This window comes from Patiria miniata, unplaced genomic scaffold (genome assembly GCF_015706575.1).
Source record: "Patiria miniata isolate m_02_andy unplaced genomic scaffold, ASM1570657v1 HiC_scaffold_13, whole genome shotgun sequence".
Taxonomy (NCBI): Eukaryota; Metazoa; Echinodermata; class Asteroidea; order Valvatida; family Asterinidae; genus Patiria; species Patiria miniata.
The window spans coordinates 17,076,391-17,089,231 of NW_024037051.1; the positions used below are offsets into that span (position 1 = coordinate 17,076,391).

The following is a 12,841-nucleotide window of genomic DNA, read 5'->3' on the forward strand; positions in this document are numbered from 1 at the left end:
AGTAACTGTCTTTTTATCACTGTGTGTTTCACCTTTTTACACAAGAAGAAGGGCCTAATATAAATGACTGAAAAACTTTTGACACATGACAGAACTTAGATTATAGATGAATAGATAAAAATTATAAGGAACTTTGACTTTGTACCCAAAACAATAGGTGTTGTTATTTGAATTTTTTCAGCCCCCTTCACATTTTTGCAAAACATAACGCACTCTCATTATGATCAGATACAATTCCTGTCTGATATCCCAAAATAGACCCCAAAGCCGGCTTTGTACGTGAAATGAGGAATAATAAAAAGCTGTTTTGATAGTTGAATGCATTTTCATGAACTATGCCCCGTGCAGGGGTTGTTTTTGCTGTTGCGCTGGTAGATACTTAAAATATACAACAAAAGAACCTTTGTTGTTTGGTATTGACTTGCTACACGCGTGCACGCGCAACGTACATGTACATGTACATGTACATGTACATGTACTTGTACATACATGTACAGGCATGCCCGTTTACATGTCGTATACAGCGCAGACCTGTTACTTCTTAGGGTTTACTTCACAATAATAATTACGACAAACAAGTTTTTGCGGTTTTCTTGTTTACTACTTCCGTGCGCACCGGGAGTCAGTTATATTGATAGCCGTACGGGGAATTCAGTTTGATTGACAGGGGATCGAGGGGTCTGTGAATCAACAGGCTGACAGGGGAGAGGGGTGGGATGTAGGAGCAACGAAACTTCTTTCTTTGGGAATTTGAGGATCTAAGGTTTTTGTGTTTGGGGTTTTTTTTTCAAGATGGAGGAATCTGAATGACAGGGTGTTTCTTTAATCCCTTACAGCTGTAGAACTCATTATCCAAGAATCGTTAGGAACACGGAGCTAGAAAAAGGGATGGTTTGAATCCTCAGCTTGGCATTTTCTTCGAAGGCTTTGTAAAAGAGGAACCACGGCAGCCACAAGAAATCCTGGGAAACTAAGATTCAAAAAAGAGGGACTCGGTTCGGGAATAGGACGTTCTGAGGTTGTGGGCGAATGTACGATGTTCGTGGACTAAAAAATGGCAAACTTACGGCCAACGTTGAGAGAAGGTCTTGCTTTGGAACTGTTTTTTTTTTTTTTTTTTGGGGGGGGGGGGGTTCCTTTGTAGGATGCTTATGTTACTTCTTTTCTTCATTCCAAAGCTAGCTAGGGAATCCTTACAATTTCCCAGAGACAACAAGCTGTGCACATGCAGTGGGAACAGTGATCATACATTATTAGTTCAAGAGATCATTTATGTTTCGTTTAACTGTTAACGACTATGTTCCGAAGGGGCCTTCGTCATCAAGAATTATAGCAGAACTGTCGCCCTCAAGTAAATCCTTTAATCTCGGTGCATTTGTTAAAGACGATGGGGAGAATAATCCTGTTTAATCCGATTTGTTGCATGTCTCCGCGGAAAGGGATTATGTTCTTAAGCTTCTCATCATCTTGACGCGAGGAATTCAGTTACGGTAATTGTCGAGGAAGCCTGGGAATTTCTTGTAAGAATTTGTTTACCTAACGCGATTGTAAACTTGGATCAGAAATTGTCACTGAGATGAGCAAAGCTGCATTTTAGAAAAAGCTGAAACACGCCGCATAAAATAAAGATCTTTAATAAAAAAAAAGTTAATAATTCACAAAATTACAACACACCGTGAGATAGTTTTGCAGGATGTGTTGTTTTATTCGGCAAGCTTTTTGACCCTTTTTTTCAGGGAAGTGGAATTGACAGTAAACAGGAATTCCGTTTTATTGGCATCTCAATGTTGACACTGTTCGCACGCAAGCGAGGAATTGCTCAAATTCATGAATACGAAGGCCAATCAGGTAAACATAACAGGTGGTTTTGACGAGTATAACTTTTAATTAACATGGCGATTACTCAGTCATGATGAAGATGGTGAATATTTTGATGCTGAATCACCATCATCTGGTCACATTGATGACAAATTTATCGCACATGTATATTTATTCAATTTCGTGGCAAAAGAGCAACGGACAACGCAAAGAAAGTTAGAAATAAAGTCAGTCGGACTCCGCAGGATAGTTCAAAACGAAGTGTTTCTGTCAATTGTGGACTCTCAACATCAAAAATATTGCATTGAACAAAAAGATATTAGTAAAAACCAAAAACATGACATGTAGGCCCAAAGTTTGAGGAAAAAAAAGTGCCGAGTACCAAAAGGTATAACATCAAGCAGACTGGATTACATCTAATTTAAATCTAATTTAAAGGAATTTTTTCTTTACTAAATTATGTTTTGATTCCTTGTGCATCAACTCTTGACCCTACTGACTTTCTATTATTACAACCCATCTGCCTGTTTTCACGCTGACCATGGACTTTGCGATCGTGATACCGACTTTTAAAAGCCTTTTTTTTTGTAAGCCCTTTCTTTTCTTGAGATTTCGCAATAGCTCGAGAGGTTTATGATATGACAGCGAACCACTGTGCCAGAAACACAATCAATCATGCCCGGAGAGCTTTCAACTTAACTCAAATAATCCCAAGGTCATAAACAAACCACGCGTTTAGTTTTCCATTTTACCGTTACGCCATACAATCGGTGAATCTGCCAAATGCATATATCAACACACACGCAGCGCAGGTGCGATGTGCATGCGAGTGAGAATTGTGGTGTGAACGTAGCGGGCGCTAGACTAGTTGATCCGCTCCGACACCGCCGCATGACAAAGTGGGCGGACGTACGCGTCACTGTGCGAGCCCTGTAAGGTCACGTGCAGGCGCATTAGTTCACGCGCACGGGGGGCGGGCCTTCCTGGTCGCTGACTGACAGACCTTACGGGGATGCCGGTTAAAGAACTAGTGTGTCAATGAAGGCAGAACAGCTGATTGCTCCAGCTGATCGCGAACTGTGAAATAACCCAAACCGGGGTGTTCATTACAACACAATTTGGTGAGCTCTCACTGGATGCGGTCGGTGAGAAACACTACTGCTTCTTGGAGAGTTTAGTTGGTTTGACGACATCGGCTATCATCGCACAATGAGAACCGTCTCGGAAATGCTTCAACAGGACTTAAACATGACCAGGAATACCTTGATGCTCCGCGGGGGTTTGAGCACCGTGGCCCTGCTCTCGGAGCCCGGCAACGCCGCGCTGCTCCAGCAGGCCGGATGCAAGTGGCTGGAGGATATGAAGGAGAAGAACTCTGGCGATGCTGGGAGCAACGGCAGAGGCAAGAGGGAAACTAGGATAAGACGACCTATGAATGCCTTCATGGTGTGGGCCAAGGACGAGAGAAAACGACTAGCGGATCAGAACCCCGATCTTCACAACGCCGATCTCAGTAAAATGCTAGGTGAGTATCATGAATAATCCATTACATTACCATAGCAGAAAACTCTGCAATACTACCACATTAACTTTTTATTACCGGTATTTTAAACACGGAGCTGCTTTTCCGTAACGAAACCACTATTCATCCCTCCACATACAACAAATTAAAACAAGTACGAGCAATCTTGATACAGCTTCACGCGCGTAAGAAGCACATTTGCCCTTTTTCAATCTACACACACACATCAGGTGTCAAATTGCTTTTCGGTTTAAACCTGTGCGTTCTACGCGCTTAACCACCGATCTCCATGCATTAACTACCATGACTGTCAAGTCCAACCATCCAGCATGTCGCAATGCAAAATTTATGGATCGAGCCGGACCCTTACAAATTTACGCTTGGAGCCGAACCCTGACAAATCATTATGCACATGCGATTGGCGAGCAAACAAAACGGAAACCAACTGCGCGATACATACAGCGGTCTGTGCTCCGTGTAATACCAATGACGCATATTTTGTCACATAAAGCTGTAAACCATGTGTATGTGTGTGCGAACCATATGTACTCCATGCTGTACATGTATGTCCATTTCCACAGATTCTAACTGAACACATGTGCGATGGTTTTGGTCGTGTTGTGTATATTGTGCGCAGTTTGTTGGCAGTGTTGTCAACAGGCCCATTGCGTTGTACAGTTTTCTGTGATCTTTAATACACTACCCATGTCAAGGCCATTTTCAGTGCCCGCAGCGATGCTCTTACTTGCCCGTGTAAATCAATGACAGCTCGGCTACTCACGTTACAAGTAAACACCGTGCGCGGACTAGGGATCCCTGAAAATTGCCGATCTGAATTCCCAAATGCGGTGATTTTTTTTTTATTAAATGGGCTGCGAGATTTTATTAATAGTAATACTAATAGTGTGTGGAAAGTGGAAACGAGGTATTTTCACGTCTGAGACATTATATTTTAGTGTTTGCAAAGGGAATTATAATTGACTGGGGAAAATGAAATGTGATTGCCGTGCTTGTGTATTTGTACGACTATTTTTGTAAACAGCTGTTGAGTTGCATGCGAAGTTGGACATAAATTTCTCAGAAATTGCATGCGCAGTAATGGTTGGAATTAAGTGGGGGAAAACCTGGTATGACCATAAACTGGCAAATTATTGTGCATTTGAATCGCAGGAATTCGTGGTTTGAACAAAACTGGAACAAATTATTAGTTTGCGTTGGATGTTACAGCGTAGTTTAAAGCTGTGTGTGCATGACAACTACTGTTCATAATAATCATGTGTTGTTTCAGAAAATATCTCTTTATCTCCTTTAGCGCTGTGAACTGTTTATGTTAAGTACTGCAGGAGTCACTGCCTTGATAGGAACCATGCAGTCATTTTGACTTTGACATAAAACAGACCCCCGTAATATTATACAATTCCCTCGGCACTTCGGTGAGTCTCCGACTGTCACTCACAAATCTTGTTCCTAGAACCGAACTTTCAGTCAAAACTCCCAAGTCACCGGTGACACTGGATGTCCAAGGATTATATTAGACACTAACATGCTGAGTTTTTATCACCTTCCGGAGTTCCAAACTCAGTCCTCAATTTTACTTAAAAGCAAATGTTATAAAAAGTTGCGTCACAATGGGAACTATTTCATTTTTAGTAGGCAAGGAAAACAACAGTGCGTGTATAGTACAGTACTTTGGAGCACAGTTCATATTTTGACATGACCTTTAACGGTATTAACGGGCCTACAAAAATATCTTGGCTATAAATGTATTGGGCCGTAACAACAAAAACCATTCTGAAACCTAGTGGGATACATAGCTAACTAGTGGGGTGTCTGTGCGGGTACACGTTTATTGTGAACATTATTGATAGGTTGGTATCGATCGTCTGTCTCGCTTTCATGTTCTACATGCACATGGTCGCAACATGATTGGCGATGGTAGCATTATTGATGACCTAATGTACACACACATATTCTAAGTGTGCTTGGTTGTATCGAAACACACACTGTTCCGGGCTGTTTGTATATAACCAGAACAATTATGCTAGTGGTTGATGCTGTACGAGTTGGATGTTAATGTAAGAGAAATATCCTATAATGCACTGGTTGTTGCTGTACGAGTTGGATGTTAATATAAGAAAAATATCCTATAATGCACTGGTTGTTGCTGTACGAGTTGGATGTTAATATAAGAAAAATATCTTATAATGCACTGGTTGTTGCTGTACTACGAGTTGGATGTTATAAGAAAAATATCCTATAATGCACTGTAACATTGAATTTGGATCACCATAACAGTGTATTTTGAGTCATCCTATAAGCGGTATACGGTATTATTGTATTAGTCAGAGGTCGCGAATCTGTATATGATGCATTGCATGGAGTCACTAGCAACTATTCCCCTATCTATTACAATCAAATTTGAAACACATGCCGTAGGTCTAGCGTGAAGGAAAGCCTTTGTCATTTTTTTTGCTGATGGGATGATATTGCAAGTATCGCTTTGGGATTGGAAGAATAAAAGACATTTGCAACCCTGCGGTTTTAAGACGAGAACCCGTGTGGATAAACATGTACCAGTATTTTTTTTTAGGTCTTGTTTTTGAAATTGAAATTGCCATCAAACGATGTGCAACTGTTGTGTTTTCATTTAGTCGTACGGAAGCATTAACATGTACATGTACTGTGTGAGCGTAATACGTGGTGTGTGATAATGAAATATACATTTCTGCATATGGTGTAATAGTAAACTATTGCCCTGTATAATGAACCCGGGTGAGCACAAGTGACCAATGTATTACGTCATGCCCCAAAGCATGATGGGAAGGTATGAGCTAATATGCGGACAATTTAAAAAAAAAAAGAGTTATTTTCTTGAATAAGTAAGGACTTGAAGGTAAATACGTCTTCTGTATTTGGAAGCACGGTTATTGTACGATTGTAGCCTAGTGATAGTAGTGGGAAGCATTTCAGAAGTGTTAAATACGTTTGGAGGAATGTTAGTATATTCTGATTCGGTTTAGGAAGAAAAAACCCTTATTTTATGATTTTGTTACAAGCTTCTCTCTGTTTGGACGAAATATGACCCCGTTCGCCAGAGTTTCACTGAAACTTCTGTTTAAACTACCATCCATCATGTCGAATTCAAACAGGAAAGTTAATGCACAGTATTCAATGTCGTATAAAAACATGCCGGTAACTTCAAGTTGCTAATGTTGAACTGAACGCATCATAGAGCAAGAACATGTCACATTACTGATTTTGAAAGCGTTGTGCATGCACTATGTGCGTGCTCATGTACAAATGCAATCCATGCTTGCATACAGATCACAGACTCTGATCCACAGTATGATTATGAGTGCTGTTTACGTGCATTTCGCAACTGCGGGTCGACCAATTGCAATGGCAGTTCCCTTGTCGTTGGGGGTTGCCCGAGCAAACCGCCTTGACTCCTCCTACTCAAGGTCACGTGGCCCACTGATCGAGGCACCCCGCACGCACTTTCACAATCACTCAACCAATAGCTGTCATTTACTTGTTGGTCACGTGGGGTTCGTGAATAAACTTAAAACCTGTTCAGGGACCAACTTGCGCAACACATTTGAAGTTTGGGGAAATAATTATGTTTCAGTTGTGAATAGGGGTTCGAGGTTTTGCACGAGGTATAACAACTAGTCCACTTATTGCGAAATGGTCACAATAAAGTTGATATCTTCAATTGAGTATAAATGTCAAATTGTAAAGCGAAACGAAATTATACACTCATCGGAGTGCTGCACTTTCTATTTTAATACTTGTGGGTTTGTGTTTGTGGTCCAGTGCACCGCCTTGTGTGCCTTCTCCTTTCTCGATTTCCAGCAGCCTGTTCCGTGTTGGGGCCGTGGCAAATACAAGAGCCTGTTGTTTACATTGGGGGAAGTTGTTATGAACTAATAATATATTATACTGGTTGGCTGCGAGTTGGATATAATAAAGGGTGTGCGGTCAAGCGGGCACTTTTGATACTGTCAGCTGGCAAGAGAGCTGTGGGGTTATTTATGCGAGGTATTACACACGTACCTGGGGATATTGGACGGGAGCAAAACAAGGTTTTAAAGGAGCACCTTCAGTTTGCGTTGAGTGGTCTGAGGTTGGGATTTTTTTTGAGATGGTGGCTTGGGTCCAACTTTCTCTGGTCGCACGAGGATGTACTATGTTTCCTTTGCGCCTGCGATGTTTGAGTGAGGTTTGGATAGAACACTTGAAGTGATGATAGCGGTTATGTGTAATGCAACTTCTTCACATAACATTAAACGTTCATTGTTTCTGAATCATTGTTGAAGAGTTCTCGAAAGTGTAATATCCACCGAGCTAAAACTACAACAGGTTAGGTTTTGAACATTCTTCTTTGGATGTCGAGGCGTTATTATTGGGAAAAACAGAATGCATGTCAAGCAAACGACCCTGTGTCATGCCGTTAAGATTATGTGTGATGCAACTCTACAAAACATTAAAACATTGAAGTGTTTCTGAATCACTGTTAAAAAACTTAATGTTGTTCCTATGCTTGATCGTGGGGAAGATGTGTTATTTGTCAGTTTTTTGTAACAAGGATGCTTGTTGGGCTTCCATTGTATCGAAACTCGAATTGTATAATCGATATGACAGTCACATTTTTGGAGCAATATTTCACTAGCAGCTTGCAGATTTGGTTTTATTAGAGTTTTGCTTGTAGTCACGGATGGAGAGTGAAACTCGTTTACTCTCTGCGGGTCAATCAACCATGGCTTGATTTACGCTTAAGTGGAGATCTCCATTCTCAAAGGAAAAATCCCTTTAAAGGTTTTTTTTCTTCTGAGGTTTACCTGGGCTTCTATTGGAGTTGATGACTAATCGCCGCGTGACCTCACCCACCAGCTGATCGGGTCCACTAGCCTCGAGTTGTTGAAAAAGGGAAGCTCTGGTTTCTCGTGTATGCGTGTGCGTGGGGATCTTTTCTATCCCTAAAAGCGAAGGACAAAGAGTTTGTTGCCTTAGCGCTTGTTTTTCCAAGTGTGGGACTTGGTAGCCCTGGTCTTGCTTCCTTCCGTCTGCTGTGAATTTGTCTATCTTATCTTTCTAGCCTTGTTCTGGGCTATCCTGAAGATTTGACCTCCGATTCTGGTGATGATTTTTTTTTTATTTAGTCAACTCGCTAATTGAATTCGGTCGGGAAAAAAACTTGACAGGACATTCCCGACCCTGATACTTTGATAACGCACCGGGCCCAGGATAACGAAAACAGCTTTTGACAAGTCACTATGCCACAATACACGTTCAATATAATATCAAAATAATGAAAATATTGACTGGACTTACTTGACTCGGGAGTGAAAGCAGCTCCTCTTGGGAAGACTGTCGCCGCCAAAATCTAAAGAAATAGAAAATAAATAACCATAACGCAAATCTCTGAGGAATAAAGACATGTTCACTGACATGCTCAGAATTTTTTTTACAGAAGCGTTTACACCTGTTGTTTATATAATGGTATAATTTCATGACGTGACTCTTTGATTAAAACAAAATTACTTGTTCCCAATACTTAATTGGTGTTGTGCCATTGTATCGTTTCTGCAGGTAAATCTTGGCGCAGCTTGTCTCTGATGGAGAAGCGGCCTTTCATTGATGAGGCGGAGAGACTTCGCGTCAAGCACATGGCTGACCATCCCGACTACAAGTACCGACCACGACGCCGCAAAGGTCCCAAGCGCACCATGAAGAGGAACACCAACACCGCTCAGCCAACAGGTGGGTCTACGGTAGCAGGTGGATCCACCACCACCAGCAGTCCTGGTACCCCGCTGTCAGCGCCTGCCACACCGGTCTCCATGTCGGCCAGTTCCCCTGATCACATGGGGACCAGCTCCCTGCAGACGCCTGACATCACACCGCGCACATCGCCGACACCGATGGACAATGCCAACGCCATGCCAGAAATCAAGTTCAAGGTCTCCCCGATCAACACCATCGACTTAAGCTACACCGCGACTGGCTACTCGGAACCCCTCGCTGCGATGGGTCTTCCGACACCGGAGATGTCACCCTTGATGATGGAGGACAACGTCTTCACGTTCCCCAATCCTGGACTCGAGGGGCCAAATCACATGCAGCCTTACGCTACAAGCGCTCAGAGTCCCCCATCTCCCATGGTTGGGCAGGACAGAATCAACAACGGTGGGTGTTACCAGTTCAACCCCATCAAGATGGAGGGTCATGGGGTTGAGCAGGATGGAGTCAACAGCACCGGATGCGGTGACTTCATGCCGATCAAGACGGAGATGGTCAGCCAAGGACTTGACAACATGAACATGTCGGCGAGCGCCACGTTGAGCAGCCTCCGGGCTCTTGTCAATGCACCTCCGCATAACCAAAACAGCGCCGTGACGTCGCTGATCTCACAAGCTCTCTCGCAGGCGCAGCAGGAGCAACTGATGCAACAGCAGCAGCAGGAGCTGCAGCAGATGAACAACCTGACGACCAACCAACAAGCCAGACCTCAACCCGCCGACACCTTCACTCCATCCCAGTACCCGATCAGCTCGGACGAGCTGAACGGGAATGGGCTGACACCTGACCAAATCTCCACTCTGAACGGGCTGATGCAGCTCAGCGATGCGGAGCTTCTCTTCGAGCTCAACCGTGACGATCTCCCCATGGACATGTACCAGCTTGACTCTCTGCCGCCACAGAGCGCCTACACGGACAATAACTTCGCCACAGACATGCTGACAAACTCTTTCATGTGAGGTGGATTCGAGAGACATTTTTGTTTATTTGAAAGTTGGGGACTGAAGCTGGTTCTCCAGTCCCGCTCACTGAGCAAAACAGTTAACTTTGTTGCACATTGCACGTGAGAATTTTACAAGCATGGTTCGCGTACTGTCATGCTTAAATAACGAGTAGATTACATTGAGTTATACTTGTTCAGCTATAACGCTTTCTCGGAATTTCTAAAATACTTTTACCGTCTTGAGTTTGTAAAGGTTGTTCACGCTCTACTTTTATTGGTTTATAGCGCTGTAATTTGCTTTTCCACCCAGACCTTAATCTGGTTTTGCGTTTCACTACAAGTATCCACAAGTAAAGCCTCACTGAAAAGAATTTAAGAAGCTTATTTCAAGCTTATTTCGAGTACCTTTATACAGGAAGTTGTGTTTGATCCCGTTAAATGCTTCCTTAAAGTTTTTGTTCAAGAAAACTTGATTGTGTTTCACTTGTGGAGTTGTACAAAGAAAACATGTATAGGTTCATTAATTGGTTAGTATTAAGTTATTATGTTGTGTTGTTTATTTTGGTAGTTTCACCTTTTTTTAAGAGCCGCAAAAGCAAGTAGGTGCAAACTCAAAAACTAGATATTCGTAGACCAAATTAATGACAACTTTCTTGTGATGTTCCTATATAGAGTGAGTGCTTTTTTGTTAGAATGTGCAATTTTGGCGGGGTCACGTGCGGTTGGAGGGTCCGCTACAAGTTCACCTTGGCTGGATGATGTATTTTGTTTATAAACAAAATGACGTTATCAACATTCCTTGGTATGAATTTTCTCTAGTAATTGCACGGGACCCGGGTCAATGTATTAAAAAAAAAAATGCTGCATCTGAACAGGTAGTGAATAGATTGTGAAAAGAGTTCTTAAGCCTGATTTTAAGTTTTTATTTGTTTTTGTTTTTGAGTTTGATCAATTTCAGGTTATGCACATAATTGTTTTGATATAAAAAATTCCATCATAATTAATGCATTTTGTTATGTACCAAGTAATTTTCCACTTGTATACAGAACTCTAAACAGCTTAAATTTTTTTGTTTGTTTCTCGCCTTGTGTTTAACTTTTGAACTCTTGTTAATTTGTAAAGATGTCAGCAGTATTATGATAAAGACCAATGTTATCTGATTATTTTATTTGTGTAGATGATAAATATTTCGCAAGAGTTTTCGAGCTGACCTGGGCATTAGAACGAGTTTTAAGATAAGGATAATTTTGCTGCCTTTTTTTTTAAAGGTTGGGTGTAAGTTTGTTTGGAATTCAGATGTTGAGAACTTGAAGAGTTGAGATTCTGTTGGAGGTTTTGTTTTTAATACATTGTACTTCTGAAGATGATGAGCCATCTTGAGATGTTGAGGAGATTAAAGGCTCCATCTTTCCCGATCAAGGGTCCCTCTGCTCTTGTAAAAGCATCTTAGAGAGGTCCCCTTGGGATCTTGCATTCAACTCGAAGAGGAAGCAATCGTGTTGCCGCTGAGAAGAGAATATGGCTGGCTCTTCCTGAGTTGGAAAACCGATATGTCTTGAATGCAAGATCAGAGGGTCACTTGAATCAGGGGCTCTTTAGGGAGCGAGACTTCAGATGTGGGTCTTTTTGAACGCGTGCCTTATGGATTTTTCCCGCCAAAATGCCGTGTGGTTCACACATTTGGGGGAATGGCACTTCAGTTGTTTGGCGCCGAGGAATCTTTCCTTCTCTTCGTGAATATTCATATATACTGTGTTCCCTTCCCGTGATTGGTTGAAGCGTTTCGTGGTGCCCGGCAATTTTTGCACAGGTCTCAGTCACGATTTTGGTTTTTGGTAACCCGTGAAATGTGACGCGGGCACTGAAGCTTTTCAACCAATTTGTTTTGGGCGGGACAAAATACAATAATCACTGTAGCTTCCTTAGTATGTCTTCCGAGAATATTGCAGTATTATACTGTCGAATATTTTGGTGTGTGTGGTTATACTAACATGGTTTTAAGGAAAAAAATGTATCATTTAGAATACAAGTCGGTCTTTGTACATTTGTAACAATTTTTATTGTCTTTGCAACCGACTATCTGTAATGAGAAAGAGTCATAAAGATGGTACAAATTCACAATGAATGGAATATGAAGGATTGGTTTGCCCTAAAAAAAAATCATGGTATATGAGAAAAAATACTTTCAAACAAAAATACAGAATTATATTGATTTTTAAAGTGTGAGAGTTTGATGCAATTGATGAGGTGTTGTTAAGTTTGGCGCTGGTTCGCCATCTTGTTTTCGGCTGAATAAGAAAAAAAAGTTGTAGAAGTATTTAATGAAAACATTTTCAAGTTGCACCGGATTCGTCCGTGCATTGTAAAGTTTAGAGAAAAAAAAGTGTAGATGGAGTCGGTTGTTGTTATTATTAAGATGTTCAATTTCTGATCATCATTGAGAGGGCTTTTTCTATGATTTGAGGTAAAATAAACCAACTGACTTTTATTCTAAAACAAAGAAAAGTGTCTGGAAAATGGCGTTGTAATTTGAGCTTTCAAGACTTGTCTCACTCGCTGAAGTGAAAAACTCAATCAGATTTGACTTGAGCAGTCAATATTGTATCCGACTTTTTGTCTTGTCCAATCTATATTGTTTTTAAAGATCTTAAGAGCAACTTCTTTTCAGTGTTTCATGCTTCAAAAAAAAAGATGGTCACATGATCCCCTTGTAGGAAACTTAAAATCAGCAAAATACAACATCAAAACAAACGTCA

The 12,841-nt window shown here is 41.4% G+C and overlaps 1 protein-coding gene across 1 annotated transcript; it reads left to right on the top strand.

Annotated features, from left to right (window-relative positions):
- The first annotated feature begins 3,027 nt into the window (after positions 1-3,027).
- LOC119721429 (transcription factor SOX-17-like) lies at positions 3,028-12,590 on the top strand. Its single transcript, XM_038191513.1, has 2 exons — positions 3,028-3,343; positions 8,933-12,590. Exons 1-2 carry the CDS (start codon positions 3,028-3,030, stop codon positions 10,099-10,101), a joined length of 1,485 nt encoding a protein of 494 aa, XP_038047441.1. The 3' UTR covers positions 10,102-12,590.
- Positions 12,591-12,841: the final 251 nt, after the last annotated feature.

Coding starts and splice junctions, on each gene's coding strand:
- LOC119721429 (XM_038191513.1), top strand. CDS start 3,028: ATGAGAACCGTCTCGGAAATGCTTCAACAGGACTTAAACATGACCAGG. Junction 3,344..8,932: donor CGATCTCAGTAAAATGCTAG/GTGAGTATCATG, acceptor TCGTTTCTGCAG/GTAAATCTTGGCGCAGCTTG.